Genomic DNA, 16,868 nt, shown 5'->3' on the forward strand with positions numbered 1-16,868 from the left:
CCTTATAGCACAGTGAAATGTGGTAAGTTAATGTCTTTATAGACATTAGACAGAGAAAGATCCTCTCTGGAACAAGAGACACCTCCCAATATGACTCTCACTGCGGACTTTCTCATTAACACCTCATTCTTGAAGTTAGTAACAGATATAACATACCAGTTCATTTCCCCCAAAAAACGGGTGAACAACTCACTTAAAAGGACTTTACAGGATTTAGATGAGATTAGGAAGTAAAATTGATTGTCAATCGCAAAACGAGTTGTGTTAGCATGCTAGCATGCTTAGTTCCCCCATTCAAATGGGATGGCGTGATTGTCGTGAGCGATAGTCATGGCTTCGTATGAGGAGAGAAAAGGTAACATTTTCACATCGGGAGCAGAGAGAAAACTTGTTTGCTGCAAGGTCGTGTGCTGCTCCTTGTGCTATCAAGCGTCTTAATGAGAAAGTCTCATACAAAAAGAAAGAAAAAAAAAAACAACAAAACACCACATCACTTACATTCAATACAAACAAAAACATCCACATAGAATTAAATGATAAAAAAATTACAAAACATTTCAAGTGAACAAGTTAGCTGAATTAGGCGGGAAAAATACCCTCCTGAGAACAATCACAAAAAAAGAAAAAAAAAAAAGAAAAAAAAAAAAAAAAAGAAAGATAAGAACACACGATATAGGAGAGAAGGTGGAGAGTGCTTGTGGCACTTACAGGGCTGCTGGGGTTCTTTGGCCAGGCAGGACTGCTAATGCTATCGCTGTCATCCCCCTGATAAGAGGACAGACTAGCAGGGCTGGGGGACAAAGGGGAGGGGGTGGGGGGCTGGGACATAGACTGAGAGCTGTAGCTGTCCTGTGACAGAGAATAAAAAGGGGACAAAAGGACAAACACACACACACACACACGTGCACGCACACACACACACACACACACACACACACAAACACACACACACAAACCAGGGCCACATAGTGAGCGATTTGGCTGCAATGATGTAGGATTTTAGCTGTTCTTTATCCTTTATTGCGTTTTCTCTCTCTCTCTCTCTCGCACACAAACACAGAAAACCATTCGTTCAAATACACGCACACAAGCTGAAAAAAAAAAAAGCTGTGTTCTAAGACCTCCTGTGTCTGATATGAGCATGGAACAACCTCCAGCTTAGCGTGCATGGATCCTAAACAGCAGCCTGTCTGAGCCAGTCAACGCAACCTTGAATCAAGCTGATAATAAAAACAGAATTCACTATCTCTAAGGGCACTGCTAAGAATTTTAAGGAAGCTCCACAATCATATTTCATATAGATTTGACTCTTTGGGAGACAAAAAAAAAAGATACAAAATCGCACTGCTTTTGTGTAGGATCCACACATAGCTAAATAAATTATGAGAGAGGATGAGCAGATAAAAACAACAATAATGACAACAGGTGAACAGAGCCATCCAGGCGAGACAGGCACTAGCCAGCATGCAGTGTGTGTGTGTGTGTGTGTGTGTGTGTGTGTGTGTGTGTGTGTGTGTATGGCAGACAGCCAGACAGGTCCAGTGTGCCCGAGCTGAGAGGAGATTACAGCATTTTTTCCCCGAGAACTTTTCTTTTTTTTTTTTTTTCCCAGGCAAAACATTAAGCCATGCTACTGCGCCTGGCTGTTGCCATGACAACGCAAGCACAGGGGTGGAAAGTACAGGAACGATCGTTAAGTGACAAAGAGAATGAAAGCACAAAAAAAAAAAAAAGAAAAAATTCTTTAAGGCAAAAAACACACAAAACACACACACACACACACACAAAAAAAACAAAAAACAGCAACAAAAAACCTCAACTGAAAGGAGCCTTACACCCACTCTGATCAGTTCACTCTTCAACAGTTCGGTAATGAAGTGCATACCAACAGACACACAAGAAAGCCCAACAATTCTTACAACTATCTGGAAGAGAAGGCACGGAAAAAAAAAAAAAAAAAACCTCCGCTAAAGAGACTTGAAATAAGCAAGCAAAAAGTAAGAAAACAAACAACAACGTCAACAACAACAAAAGAAAGTAAAAACAAAATTACAAAAAAAAAAAAAAAAACAGCAGACAGGAACTTGCGTCTAGAGCATCGGGAATAGTAACTAGTTCTAAAAAAAAAAAAAAAAAAAACAAAAAAAAAAACACGCAGTTGTTTTCACACTGTGTCATATCTGCATCACTCAAACGAGACGCTGCGAGAAAGTAGGCACTGAAGAGGTGGATAATGAGCAGAATAACTTGTTGAAAAGAAAGAAATCCTTTACTGTTTGCTGTTGACAAACCATGACTCTCATACATCTCATTTCTCTGTGCGAACTCCCGGCTGTTGATCAATGCGTGTTCAAAACAGCAAAATCCTTTACTTATTTACTGAGCGTCTCTGTACCTCATGACTAGATTCAGGGAGCCATAGAGATTTCATTAATTTGTTATAAGTGAATTATCGGTATTGAAGAACCACTAATAGAGAGTCTATAACTTTGTCAATCTTCTAAAACAGAGTTTTAAATTTATTATTGAACAGCTCATCTGTGGAGTAAGTACAATCTATAAGACTAGAACAAATCTACGCAATAGTGTTAGTATCTGTGCTTAGATATAGAAGTATTAGACGGCTTATGATGGTCACAGACAGCGCCAGAAGCTTATCCATCACCTGGCAGACGGTGGTGAGGGCTTTTTTCGGGAGGGTTTGCCCGTGGGCGCCGCGTCTCAAGCATTAGTATCAACTCTGAGCACATGCTTCAGTACAGGCCCACACATGCTCAACAAAACAGTTGACAGAAAGAAAGAGCGAGAGAGAGAGAGAGAGAGAGAGAGAGAGAGGAAGAAAGAAAGCGCATGAAAGAGAGTAAGCTCATACCTTGGGTTTGGGTGGTTCTGTGCTGGTCATGCCCCCTTCCTCTTTGTGGTCTGCCCGCAGCTTGGGGTCAGCGGACACCATGCCATCTCCTGCCATCACCATGGGTCCTAAAACAGAGACCAGACAAACTATAGACTTCTCCTCTCCTCTCTTTTCTCTCATAACGCAGTTAAAAAATAAAATCACAGCGCCTTAGTTTTCCTATTGCATAAAATTACAGCTGTGCAGACTTCTCATTTGGTCAGAGTAACAGTGTTGGTAAAGGATTCTCTCTAGTTTACTGCTAGTAATACAAGAAACAGGAGATACACTCCAATTAGATACTGCGGTAGTGGGCGTGCCAGTGTCTGTGCTGACCTGAGGGTGGGGGGTTGTAGGGCGGGCCCTGGGGGGTCATTCTGCCCGAAGTGCTGCCAGGTGGCTGGTTGTAGGGTCCAGCAGGACCCATCCCGCCCATGGGGGGTGCAGGGTATCCACCCTGTCTGTGAAACACAAAGTAAGAAAACCGAGTTCAACATCCAGTGAAGCTTTTCGCGTTCAAATTGAACGACAACGCTGCTTGCATCCTTCTCGCAGGGCCTCTTCACCGTAGCATCCTAATAAGCAGTTAGTGCATTTTTCAAGCGTTCAGGACTTTCGTTTAAGCACAGGGAAAAAAAAAAAAACACGTTGAGAGGAAAATGTTAACACAGGAAAAATAAATCAGTGTAATTATACTGACAATCATTGGGGAATTTTTTAATTTTTTTTAAGTCATCCAAAAAAACAAACTCACCTAAAATAAACATATGTACTGCATAAATTTTGTTGATTTTGAATAGCGTTAAAACGAAAAGGACGAAGCCAACCAAAACAGAGCTGGAGCTTGGATTGGCTCCTCCTGCCAAATCTTCATGCATCAAACGCTTTTTTTTTTTTTTTTTTACATGGAGACAGACTCCAGCAGAATCCCTGACATTTATTCTTATTTGTCGTGTAAATGGACTCACTATGGGGCTGGAAAATAAATTATGGGCTGTAGAATTTGGCCTTAAGCTTCTACTTTTTCTTCCTCATTTCCTTTTGATATATGAAATATACATGTTTAATTTTGCCTTTGTACCCAGAGGCAAGATAAGTTATCCGTGAAACATTTTCCAGGCCGATGTGGTTAATTATTTCATTATTAGTTTTTCGACAGCAAAAGCAGTGAAGAAGAAGTCAGTTGGAATAGTGAGACAGGAAGTTGTTAAGTGTCACTCAATGACAAATACTCAAATACAAATCCTTTTTTATAGTCGGTTTCCCCATACAAACCAGTGTCAGGCTGAGGCATGCAGCTACAGACATGAAAGTGATGATGACCAGAGTGTGGTAGCTTTGCATCTCAACAAGCAGTGTGAGCAGGTCTGTGTGTGTGTGCGTGTGCGTGTGTGTGTATCTGTATCCATGTGAGAGAGTGAGAAGCTTGTCAAGGTCAAATGGCCCAAACAGTTAATGCAAGCAGGCAGGTATCAGGTTAGCGCAAACCGCTACACCTACCCATACTGCTCCGCCTGTGGGTGTGGTGGCCCCGGAGGCACCTGCCCGCTGCTGTAAGGGGGATGATGAGGGTGAGGGGTAGGGTAGGGGGTGGTTCGTCCCCCTGGCCCAGACAGGCCAGGGTACACAGGAGACCTGGCAAAGGGAGGCCTGGAGTAATAGAAGGAGGGACGGGAGGGGGGGGGGGGGGGGCGATGATGAAAAAACAGCCTCTTTGGTTGAGCTCCTATTCATTTGAACCAGAAGAGCATTAATGAGAAGAACTACAAATGAAAAAAAAGATGCTTGTTTCCCCAATTCCACTCTTCAGGTACTCAGGGTATATTTTGACAGGGTCACAGTCATCTGATTTATATAGCAAACCAACTGTCTAGCTTTTGAGAGGAAGACTCAGATGTGTTTATTTAGGGATAGTACAAATATGACACAGCAGGAGAAGTACCCAAAGAGCAGTTTGGGGGGGGAAAAAAATAAATAAATAAAAAAAACATAGTTTGAGGCTCAAGTGACAGATGGAAAAATAAATTGACAAAAAAAAACAAAAAAAACCCCAAAGACTCTAAATACCTAACGGTGGATTCCTCTCTTACCTGCCCTGTCCAGACGCGGTGGGGGTCTGTGAGGCCGCCGAAGTGCTGTCGTGGGGTTTACGTCCGACGTTGGGTGGCGGGGGGCCCATTCCCGGGCCGGCCGTCTGAGGCATGCTGGGAGAAGTGGGCGCCACGCTGCCGGACCCTGCAGGATACTGACGGCTACCTGCCGCCTGGCCTGGCCCTCTCCCCGCAGGCATGGAGCCACAGGGCTGCCCGGGGCCCTGCCCATGCATCGGGCCACTGGCATTCATGCCCAGGCTGTTTCCCATGCCCGGCCCAGGGCCGCTATAGTTAGCACTGGGTGCTCCACCATAATTGGGTGGTCGGGGGTAGTTACCTATAGACAAATAAAGAGGACAGAACTTATCAGAGAAAGAAATATCAGAGGAAATGTTGATGGTAATGAGACAAAAAAAAAAAAAAAAAAAAAAAAATTTAAAACTTGCATTATAGAAACTGATTTCTTTCCCCTCAAAGTAAAATGAAACTGTTTCTTGCCCTGAGGCACTTTGAGAATTGGAAATTCTAATGAAAGAAGATGGCGAGAGAGAGAGAGAGAGAGAGAGAGGGAAAAAAAAAAACATACCAGACTAAGCCTTAGTGCAACACAACAATTTCTCTCCGAGAAAATAACATTGTGATCATGAAACGAGAGAGAAAGCAGTAACATTTAAGAGAGAGAGAGAGGGGGTTGGAGAGAGAGAGAGAAAGAGAAAGAGAAAGAGAAAGAGAAAGAGAGAGAGAGAGAGTCAGGAGATCATTAGGACATTCTCACTGATCCTCTGAGGGAGGAAGTCAGCTTGGGAAGGGGGAAAATAAATAAATAAATTAAAAAAAAAAAAAAAAAAAAAAACAGCGGATCAACCCTCCCACCCCCTCAGACCCTAAATTACACGCAAAGACACAGCTGGATGAGAGGCGCTCTGTGGGAGAAGAAGCTGGAGTTGGGAGAAGAGGGGCTCTTTGTCAGCAGGTTTAAGCTCTGAAATGATATTCCACATGACTAGAAAATGCTTCTGTGAAACTGAGGTTCAGGCGCAGTCGTCAGAGGCTGGAATGATCTTCAAAAAAGTGCGCCCGTTCCTCGATGGGGTACACAGCTCTAGCCGTTCCGACCTGTCGAGATTTCTCTAAATAAGACGTTGACCAAATTCCGCCAAAACCTTTCTGGGTCGGGTCAAATGTCACGTTTTTTGCACTTTTTTTTTTTTGCATTAGAGATGATACGTAGAAGAATGAACTGGGAGCGGTTTTTTAGTTCTGGTTCAGTTTAAAAAAAAGTCAATAAAAAAAAAAGCTGCAACAAATAAGAGAACCGCATCGGAGCGACGCCAGTTCCCCGCAGAAAAACAAAAAGCACAGCATATTCCTCTCTTTGACATAGGAGACAAAAAAAAAATTAGAAAAAATCTCAAACTTGATGTCACAGATTCCAAAAATACGTGAACCAGGTCAAGGCGATGTCAGATGAGGGGAGAGAGCGAAAGAGTTTCTATTTTCCTCTCCTCCTTTTTTCCTGCAGTTGTTCTTGGTCCTCGCCCTCGACAGGCTTTTCTCGCCGCCGGGTGGGGGGGGGTTGTTTCGTGCTGGTGTCTAAACCCCCTTGCCTGAGTGAGGCTGTACCCCTGAAGCGCTGCCAATTATGTGGGAATACTCTGCCGTTTTCAGTTCATCGCTCCATGACAGCTCTTCTCTGAGCTGCGGATAATCCAAGAATTCCCCCCGAAGGAAGAAAGGGGGCGAGGGGGGGGGGGGGGGGGCATGGTGACACTGAACTATGAGATTTTAGGCCTTCAGAACCTCCAGCAAGACACAACTAAGCTCTCCCTCAAACCGTTATCAATACACATCTGGGTCAATATGCATCAAGCGTAAGAGCGCGGAATGACCTCCGCACGACCCGTTTAATGGAATTTATTTCAGAAGAAAAAAAGAATACGGACTGTCACTCAGAACCCTTGCGATGAGAAATTTGATAAACACGATTCCCCGCGCCCGCGTAGCTACAGACAACCTCCCGCAGGTCTTAGGAGTCAGGGTTTCCATGATGTTGCAACAGGTTTCTTGGGCACTATTCTGGGCCAAACTAAAGTTAGAGCTAATGCCAAGCACAACAGGGCTGGCAGATGGCTCTCTCCCCAGCTGGCCCAGAGAAGAGCACTCTCTTCATTGCTTCAAGTTTAAATTGCCGTTATATCACACGCGCTCCCGACAGATCGGTCCTGGGTTTTTCTCCTTTCAAGCAAAATACGCTGCTGCTTCCCATCGCCCCGTCAGTGCCTGACCGGCACTGCAGCTCAGCCATGCTCGGGTCTCTTATGTGGTGGCGGCAGGTTGTTCCACTTTTGTTCTGGTTTTGCCAGCTAGAGCCAGTAGTTAGTTAGGTGAAACAACGAGGTGGCCGAAACAATCAATCAGAGAGAGCGGGAAGGGACGCGGAAACATCCCAAAATAGATTATCTTCACGCTACCATCATTTCAGGATAAGCACCAGATGCTTCAAGCTACACACACACACACACACACACACACACAGCAACCAAGTTACTGAATCACTTTTATTCTCAGCTGTAACAACAGAGGAGATTAATGAGTACTTCAAGCTATGCTCCATCCCAGGTCGGCCTCTTCCAGAACCGCTAATTAACACCAAACATCCCTTTCAAAAAAAAAAAAGAAAAAGAAAGAAAGAAAGAAAGAAAGAAGGAAGGAAGGAAAAGACAGAATGTTCAAATAAAATTTAAATAATGAGCCCGGCTGTTTCGCTGGAATTCTGGAGGGATGAGAAACTTCGGAACAGTTACTCTAACAAAGCAGTACAGATTCAGTACCTGAGGGGCCATACGGACCGCCCTGGGGTCCGTAAGAAGGGCCGCCCTGCTGATAAGGACCCATACTGTGGTGCATGGGGCCACCTGGGGAGGGGTGTGGGGACATGGGAGGTCCAGGTTGCTGGGGGCCAAACTGAGAGCCAGGGGCGTTCCTCTGCATGCTAGGTGGAAACCCTGCACAAACAGAACAACAGAAGAGAGAGAGTGAAGAGCTGAAGCACGGAAACTGACGAGGTAACGCGCACTCCCAAAAGGCACTTAAGCAAAGGAGGACCTCAACAATCATGCTAAAATGGACGGCCGTTTAAAAGGGCATTCTGAAGAACATTCTGGACAATTAAAATGCCATTTTGAAAGGCAGTGGAAGCTCTTTGCTAATGCCAAATCTAACAATCCTGCCAAATGAAAACACTAAAGTGTTATACAGAGCACACAAATGGATATTTAATGCGAAAAAGCAAATGGACCATCCCATGTTTCCATAGGTAAACATAGCGAAGGTGAAGAATTTTTTTTTTCCACTGCTCTCTGTATATAAAATACAGCCAAAGTTAATAAAAAAAAAAAAAAAAGAAAGAAAGAGAGAGAGAGAGCGAGAGAAGAAATATAGCACAGAAATGACACCGTTTTTTGGGTTTCCTCTGTGTTTGGCTTTAGCAATTCACCAGGCTTGTTCAGTTCTGTCTGCTGTTGTCTGGGGTAGCTGACTGGGCCAAAGTGAGTGTGAATACTGAGAGAGAGAGAGAAGGTGGGGGAAAAAATCTTTGCAATACACCGCCGCTATTAGCCACAGCCCCGAACACTGTGAAAATGCAGTGTGTTTTTCAAATCGCCTGGAAAATGCACGTAGTTGGGGGTGGGGGCGGTGGAAGGAGTGGGAACAAGAGAGAGAGAGAGAGAGAGAGAGAGACGCCGTGAACATAGTGCTAAAAGCAAACTGCCCATTAAACATTCGGGGATTCTGCAGACCCAGTCAGGGCTTTTAACGAGACGACAACAAAAGGCTGCAGATGACGACAGCTCTCCGGGCCCTGGACGCGCTAGGCGCCGACTTGCGAGATTAAACAGCGGTTTCACATGCGCGAGGCCCCCGCAAGCACCTGACCGATCGAGAAATCATTTTCGTTCGCGCAGGTGCGGATGTTTCCCTCGTTGAATTAATAAAGTTTTTTTTTTTGTCCCCATTGTTTGTGTAGAGTGGCTGTGAAACCGAGCGGCAGAGCACGTACGTTAGCAAGCAGCATTCTGTGCTCTGGTCTCCGGTGACAAGAGCGGTATATTAAGGCCAAAACGGATGACAATTTAGCAATTGGTACCAAAAGACAACAGACAATATTATTGCGGTTCAATGACAATTTGGAAAAAAAAAAGCACTTAGCCTGCGCAAAATGTATTAGCTTGTCGAAAAGCAGGAACAAGCAGTGTCATATATTATGTAACCTATAGGTCACTCAATAGTTTTTTGGCACTTGGTATTAGCCTTAGTAAATCAGACCACAGATATATAAATCACAAATAAAACACCGTTTTGCTGTTCTATATTTCACAGCTGTGTTTGTGTTTAGTGTAATATTGATGACATTCAGCAGAGCTCAAAAAACAAAATACAAAAAAGGGAGATTCTCCAAGCTGAGAGAAAAAGGGGGGGGGGGGGGGGTGTCGCAGGGCTGTTATTTACGTCCGTGGAGAAGGTGTTGTGACAGACAGAGAGCGGTCTCCATTTAACTGCAGCCCAGTGAAGCACATGGCAGAGCTGTAACAGGTGTTGATATGTCACACAAATGAGGCCATTTGTTTGAGGTGCCCACGGAAAAAAAAAAAAAAAAACGCAGAGGAGTAAGCAGGGGGAGAAGACAAATATTACAGACGTGATGAAATGAGGAAGGTTCACTCTGATGGACCATTAAAAAAGGGCTTTGCTACAGCCAGGTTATGATAGTTCTTTTGTGTGTGTGTGATGGCAAAATAATGTGGAGCGGAGTAAACTCACCCCTCTCCTGAGACATGGGTGACTGACTGAGGGTTGAATGGGATCCAACGTCAGACACGTTCCCTGGGGTCTGCGGAGCCATCTGTGTACCTGTGAGAACACACACCACACACACACACACACACACAGACACAAACAATGTGAAATGCTATACCACACTAATCGATATTTGGCTGAGTTATTTGATTAGCCCAGTGTCTGACCAGTCCTGTGGGAGGTGTTTTCAGCAAACTGACTCTTTCATTTACTTGTTCGTGTGTGTGTGTGTGTGTGTGTGTGTGTGTGTGTGTGTGTTTGCGTGTGCATGTGAACTGCACCCAAAATCACGCGTCAGTACTGGTCCAGAGTTGGGGTTTAATGGTTCTCCCAGTGGGGGTGAGGAGTCTGCATGTGCAGAGGGGTAAATGGTCTCCTGCAGACCTCGTTAGCAGTGCCGTTAACAGGGAGACAGAGCAAGCACGAGGGAAGGGGAAAAAAAAAAACAAAAAACTGCAGCTGGAGCCTCCACAAAGCCATCCACTGCCCAGCTATCAAACAAACCCGGCTAACAATGCAGCCTACTGTGGGAGAGTAATCGCGTTTAAGTGACTCCAAACTGCTAACAGAGTTTCCAAACTATTTTAATGACTGGGTGGTTTGTTTGTGAGTTCAGTCACAGTCCTTGCCCTGAAGCAGCAGTGGTATAAGCATGATGAACAAGCGGACGGGGAAAAGAGGAAAAAATTCAAGGTTGCAGGTTGTACTAATAGGTACTTCTGCTTGCCTTTCTGTCAAAGAAGACATCTATCGTAGCTTTCAGTAACAGTGAAAGTAAGCCATTGTTGAGGAAACATCAACAGTTTTGGATGGAGGGAAACATAATGATGTCCTATTAACAGAGACGCACACTGGTGGGTGCGACTTTTCCGACTTCTTTTACTGCGGAGGACACGGTTTGATGGCGGCGTGACTCAGTGTCCCTTTTGGGGTTAAAACAACTTCTCAAGTTTTACCAGTCTTTACTGGTGCACCAAACAGGAGAGAAATGTGTTAAGACAACACTCAGTGAAGCGAACTGAATTGTCCGTGTTAACTTTAACACACGCAACATACTTCAGCATACCTTTAAGTGGCTTTGCCAAAATTTCACATTTTCTAAGTTTATCCACTACGGAGAAGCATTGAACGTAGAGACGGGGGCTCATTACCTGGTACACTGGCAGGAGATATAGGTCCAGAACGTGACTGGTTGGAGCCGACGGGAGAGCCGACGGGAGAGGGTGACGGTCCACTGCGCAGGCCAGAGAGGCGGGGTGAGGCGTGGGGGGAGAAAGGCGATTGAGCTGGATTACTCTGCTCGCCCTGGCTGCTAGTAGAACCAGAGGCGCTAACCGCTGAGCTGAGACCAGCTTCGGTGCCCGTTGGCAGGTCGTCGATGGAGCCAGACAGGTCCTAAGACAGACACACACAAAAAAAAAAAAACCACAAGAGAGGTGTTAAGAAGGGAGTCCTGAGAGGTATGCCTCATTATGGGGAATTTTCTTTCTTCTTTTTTTAAACTTAGACACTAGCCCAAGCAGGAGGACTACAAGCCAAAACAATCCAACTGAGGTCATTTCGCTACATTTCAAACATTCATCAACAGCAGGTAATAAACCTTTTTCGCAACGATTTGACATGTTTGACATAATGTCTCATGTAGACAGAGCCTACAGTTAACCAAAGGGAGCTACAAGACTTCATTCAAGTTCAGGAAGCATTAACGTAATTAAAATAAGACCGCAGTAATCATCAGTCCAATGGAAACTAGTCTTTCCCTCCAACCAGCCAGAGTCTTCCCTCATAGCTGGTTCTGCTAGTATCTAAACCGCTGGAAAGCAATTCTGCACTGGCTTACTGATCAAGGCTTAACATGACCAAGAACAACTTCACACGTATACAGCCAGAAGTTGTGCTGCCAAAATAAAAGCGTTTCAGCCAATTCCTAACACGCAAATTTCACTGTCTCCAAAGGCTTTTGCCAGGAGGGAGACTGACTCCAAGGATATTCGGGTGCCACAGACTATGCAAACCGTGTTTCCAGATAGCTGGCAAACTAACGAGCCCAGCAGAGATGAGGTCACAAATGGCGGGAACAGAAGCCGACTTTCATCCTGAAGAGACCGACTTCCTGCGAAAGGGTTGTTTTTACAGGATAAGGGGGTGGGGGGTGTTGAAGAACCACTGTTTCTATTTATGACTGTCCACTCCGTCGCTCTTTCCATCGCTTTTGCGCAACTACTTATTCAGGGTTCTCACTCGGGGTACTACACACACCATGACTAAGAAAGCCATCAGAAAATCATTTTCTCCCCTGCATAAGCAGTCCCAAAAGACTGTGAAGACGTCGGCTACATCATTCTGGCACTGATGAGCCGTACGGACTGACATTCTCTGTTCTGCGTGATGACCTTTCTCCGTGTAACGCGAACACTGGTTTTCCAGGAGCGGGAATGAGGCTGATAATCCCCTGGGCATGTTTGGAAATTCCAAGGTCCAGGAGGGAGTATGATCTCAGTATGAACACAAAAGCCAAGGGTTAAGTGAAAGATTGTGTCTGTGACACATTGGCCTAATGGCTTAAAAAAAGTGGAACATGCCTCTGGACACATAGCATATTCAAATAGAAGGAGGTTAAAGACATGCTACTCCGCTATGGTCCATTTCATTTTCAGTGCTGGTTTTTACCAGATCAGTTTTCAATGAGAAAACCAGACAGCTTACTAATCACCAGAACATTTTCAGTCAATTTTAGGCTCAGCAACAGACGTTTGCCCATTACACCATTCAAAGCAATGTGGTTTTTCCGACGTTTTGTAAAGGCTAGTGAGGTTTGCATGGAACAACAATGAAGAGCGAAAACCTCTGTCGGTCAGTCCTATTAGAGGGACAGCAAAAACTCTAAATGAATGTTTTAAACCTTCACAAATTAACATTAAAAGTACATGTTAATGACATTGTGTATTTCTGAGTGTGTGATTAATTTTTAACCAATAAAGCTTTCAGTCCTTTCACTGAAAGGCATCGAAGGACCACTTAAAACCCACACCCATCTGCAAAGACTTTTGCTTGAATGATTTATGCCTCTAATTATTCAGATTCGTTAAGGATTCGTTAAGGTTCCAGCTTCCTTAATTGATGAACGTAATTATTCAGCCTCATTGGCCATTCAAGCTTTCACTCTCCCTTTCTCTCCCCTCTCCTCTGTGCCACATTTAAAAAGCAAGGAATAAATAAATGAATGTAGTCTCTCTCTCTCTCTCTCTGTGTGAACTGCTCCTCCAGCATAACCTCTTCTGTCTGCTGTTCTATCGTTCACTGAGGTGAATAATGTGACGCACTGCACGCTCATCCTTCATCATTGCATATGACAGACCGGCAGAGCCCCCACCCCCCCCACACCCCCTCCCTCCCAAGCCAATTAAAACACTGAGAAATAATCTGGGGGGGGGGGGGGGGGGGGGGGGGGAGCAACTGGGGGAGTAAAGCATTGCAGGCTCAATGCCTTTACTGCTCCTGTTTTCTCTCTCTCTGTCTCTCTCTGTCTCTCTCTGTCAGTCAGCAGGGCTGCGGACAGAAGACTGAGGAAGGGCATACAAACAGCACAGCTCATCACTCTGTGCGTAATTACGGCCAGACAATGCCCGACGGACAGAAACGATAAAGGTGGAAATCTTAACCATTACTTCTCCTTTGTTTTATGTTTTCACACCTCAAAATCAGTCACACAAGAGCCAGCCCATGAAATGTCCAATGCAATATGCTGAGTGATGTCACCATAAAAATAATAAAAAATACATGCCGCACAGACACACACGTATAGACAGACAGACAGATAGATAGACAGATAGACAGATAGATAGATAGATAGATAGATGTAAGTATGTGTGTGTTTGTGTGTGTGTGTGTGTGTGTGTGTGTGTGCGTGTGTGTGTGTGGTATTCTAAGAGTAGAAAATTGGTTGTAAACGCCCAAATGGTCTGAGGGTAATGCAATTTTTCTCTTCTACTTTAGAAGTCGGAATACGTTGGAATACCTCATGACGCTTTGGGCAAAATGAGTGAGAAGAATCAGCTCGGACTGCTGTTTCACTACTTGTAATAACCTCCATTTAAAACTGTTCGCAGAACTCAATGTTACTCCCTGTTTGAAAACAGGAGTAAAACAATCACACATTTCCAGCGTCCTATTCCAAGATAGTACTAACTTTATTTTACTCACTTTTATCTCGATTCCTGGCAATGACACTGAGATCTTTTACAAATACTGATTATTCTTCATAGTAGTCTGGCTCAGAACATGAGGATGCAGGATTTGGCACTCATAGCTTAAATATGCTACCTGACTAAAGGCTGTGTGTCACCTCAACAAATCGTTATCTGTGACGTGTTACTTTGAGTGCAGCTGTCCCATTTCTGACACTCTAGTTTAATGTCTATGGAAAGAGGCTTCAGTCTAACTTCGCTGTGGGAGTTGCTGTAAGGAGACATCAATAATAGCTTGTAAGTCTGGGCCTTGCCTGGATTTCTGTGAGTCAACAGGGAGGACAATGTGGAAATCAGCCAACGCAACAGGACCAACAGGAATAGCTCTGAGCCAATATTGTGTCGTGCGGACAAACACACACACACACACACACACACACACACACACACACACACACACGTTCCTGAGAGCCGTCAGAGAATTCCTCTCTCCCCTCCTGCTGAGAGGCCTGACAATCTGAGAAAAGCCTGACATATTAAGTTTGATGAGAGAGAGAGAGATTTCCCCAGACAATGAGAGCACAGCTTCAGCAAAGGGAGGGGGATTAGGGCAAGCTCACAAGAGGAGAGAACACTGCCTCTCTCTCTCTCTCCCTCCATCTCTCTGAAAACGGAGAGAATGATCACACACCACCTTCAAAGACTGCCTCCCCTCATCAGCTGTCACGTAGAGGAGTTTCACAATTGCACCACCACCTTAATATGACAGGAGAAACCTGGATCCAGTCAAAAGCGTGGAGAGGGAGAGGGTGCGTAGGAATAGGCAGCCGAGGACGGGCGACAGACGGAGGCCTGGGTAGTGAAACACGCTAAAGGATCAGATTATGACCTCTCCATCTGGCCCCACGGTGGGAGTGTTTGTGTGCGCGAGTGAGTGTGTGTGTGTGTGTGTGTGTGTGTGTGTGAGTGCCTGTGCAGGGAGAGGCAGATGAATGAAGCTCCCTCCCTTTCAAACGGTGCACGGCTACAAAGCAGCCGGGTGAGAGGAGAGAAAGAAAGAGAGATGAAAAACAAAAGATGCAGGAGCTTGTGCCGCATGGTAATGAGCTAGGCTTCTCCCATGAGAAAGGCGTGTGTATGTGTCTCTCCACTCTTACTGTGTGTGTGTGTGTGTGTGTGTGTGTGTGTGTGTGTCTGCGTTTGTGTGTCAGAACGCAGGCTGACAGAGGTGAACTTTGCTTCTCAAGAATATCCAACAAGGAGAAAAAGAATTCACTGGCACAGAGCAGTTACCTGTCAGAGTACGGCACCAGTAATTCTGGGAACACAGTGGGTCTTAAGAAGACAGCAGGACAGAGAGAGAGAGAGAGAGAGAGAGAGAGAGAGAGAGAGAGAGAATGCTTCAAGTCCTTCAGGCCTCCTGTCTCCTTGTCACGTATGAGCCCATCAAAGTCATCATCAAAGGGCAGCATCAAAGTGTGAGTCATATTCATGCCATTCTAACACACAGCACACACACAAACACATGCACACAGTCTTCCTCTCGCACACGTCCATAAGCATACTCGTCCTCACACAGATTCACAAAACTGTCACTAGCTGTCACGAACACTTATGGCCCATTAAATATTAAGCATCAGCGGTGTCTCTCTTTTTTTTTTTTTTTCTTTCTTTCTTTCCTTTTATTTTCCCCTGTTGCGGTTGATGTCGGCGGTTCAGACGTCGCGTGTTATGGAGGAGAAACGTCCGCCGAGAGATCTGTTATCTCAGCAGGTGGCACAACACAGCCAATCAAACGATGGCACCTCACCCGTTGTGTGTGTGTGTGTGTTCCTGATTCCCAAGCCACCGAAGCGACATCTTACGGTTAACCCAAACACAACCGATGACATCATCTGAGAGGGGACAGCCTAAGACTTGGAACGTGGATGACAGAGACCGCGGGGGTATAAACATCTTGCGTTTTCAAATCATCCCTGGTATTTTGGGGAGTACCAACCACTTCAAAAAAAAAATGTTTTATTTATCACAATGTTGCGGTTGTAGACTTTCACTTCGCGCCACAGGAACTGTATGAAGGGAGTATGATATTCGCTTGTGCAATCAAGAACAAAGAAGAGAGAGATGGAGAGAGAGAGAGAGAGAGAGAGAGAGGGTGGGAGAATTTAAAAAAAAAAAAAAAAAAGGCAACAGAGAAATTTGGGATGTGTCCAAGACTTTCATTATCTTTGATGTCGACCATGAAAAAAGCGTAATTAAGGCACTTTAATTGCCTTCTCTCGGCCTCCTAATGCAGCTAATCAATGAGAAAGGGGAGCGGCAGGTAGGCAGTCTGAGAGATGGCCCAACGCTGTGGGGCCAATCCCACTCTGCTCTCTCTACTCTGTCTCTCCGTCTCTGCCGCCTTTGTCTGGTGTCTTGGTAACGGTCGCCGCCAGTCTGGTTACCGGGGCAGGCGTGTACGGGATGCCTCCATCCCGTTCCCTTTCCTCAAATTGAAGGTCTAGACGGCATGTGTACCCCTAAGACATCGAATGCTTACCCCACCCCAATATCTAACGACAACAGTAAATAAATGAATAAATGAGTGAATGAATGAATATATAAAATGATCACCAGCCTATCTTTTTTTTTTTATCCTACAGGGCATCCAGCTAACACAAAAATCCCCAGAAAAAGTGCTTTTCAATTTTTCCCCAGTTGACAAAAAAAAAAAAAAACGCTATTGTTTGTGTTTTACTTCGCATAAAGTCAGTGAACATATTTACATTACTTCTTAGGTACAGTCTGAAGTCAGTGTTTCAAATGTTTCAATTGCTTACAGTCTGGTGAATATTA

The 16,868-nt window shown here is 44.9% G+C and overlaps 1 protein-coding gene across 1 annotated transcript in view; it reads right to left on the reverse strand.

Moving 5' to 3' along the window:
* Window positions 1–16,868, reverse strand: part of arid1b (AT-rich interactive domain 1B) — a 54,363-nt gene that overhangs the window by 9,661 nt on the left and 27,834 nt on the right. The window contains exons 6-12 of the mRNA XM_030770909.1: window positions 10,995–11,238; window positions 9,808–9,897; window positions 7,818–7,991; window positions 4,984–5,323; window positions 3,230–3,354; window positions 2,873–2,979; window positions 709–849 (exon numbers count right to left, since the gene is read on the reverse strand). Of these exons, the coding sequence (XP_030626769.1) occupies window positions 709–849; window positions 2,873–2,979; window positions 3,230–3,354; window positions 4,984–5,323; window positions 7,818–7,991; window positions 9,808–9,897; window positions 10,995–11,238 (1,221 nt within the window). The remainder of the gene's footprint in view (window positions 1–708; window positions 850–2,872; window positions 2,980–3,229; window positions 3,355–4,983; window positions 5,324–7,817; window positions 7,992–9,807; window positions 9,898–10,994; window positions 11,239–16,868) is intronic.

The sequence above is a fragment of the Chanos chanos genome, chromosome 4, assembly GCF_902362185.1.
Source record: "Chanos chanos chromosome 4, fChaCha1.1, whole genome shotgun sequence".
In the NCBI taxonomy this organism is placed as follows: Eukaryota; Metazoa; Chordata; class Actinopteri; order Gonorynchiformes; family Chanidae; genus Chanos; species Chanos chanos.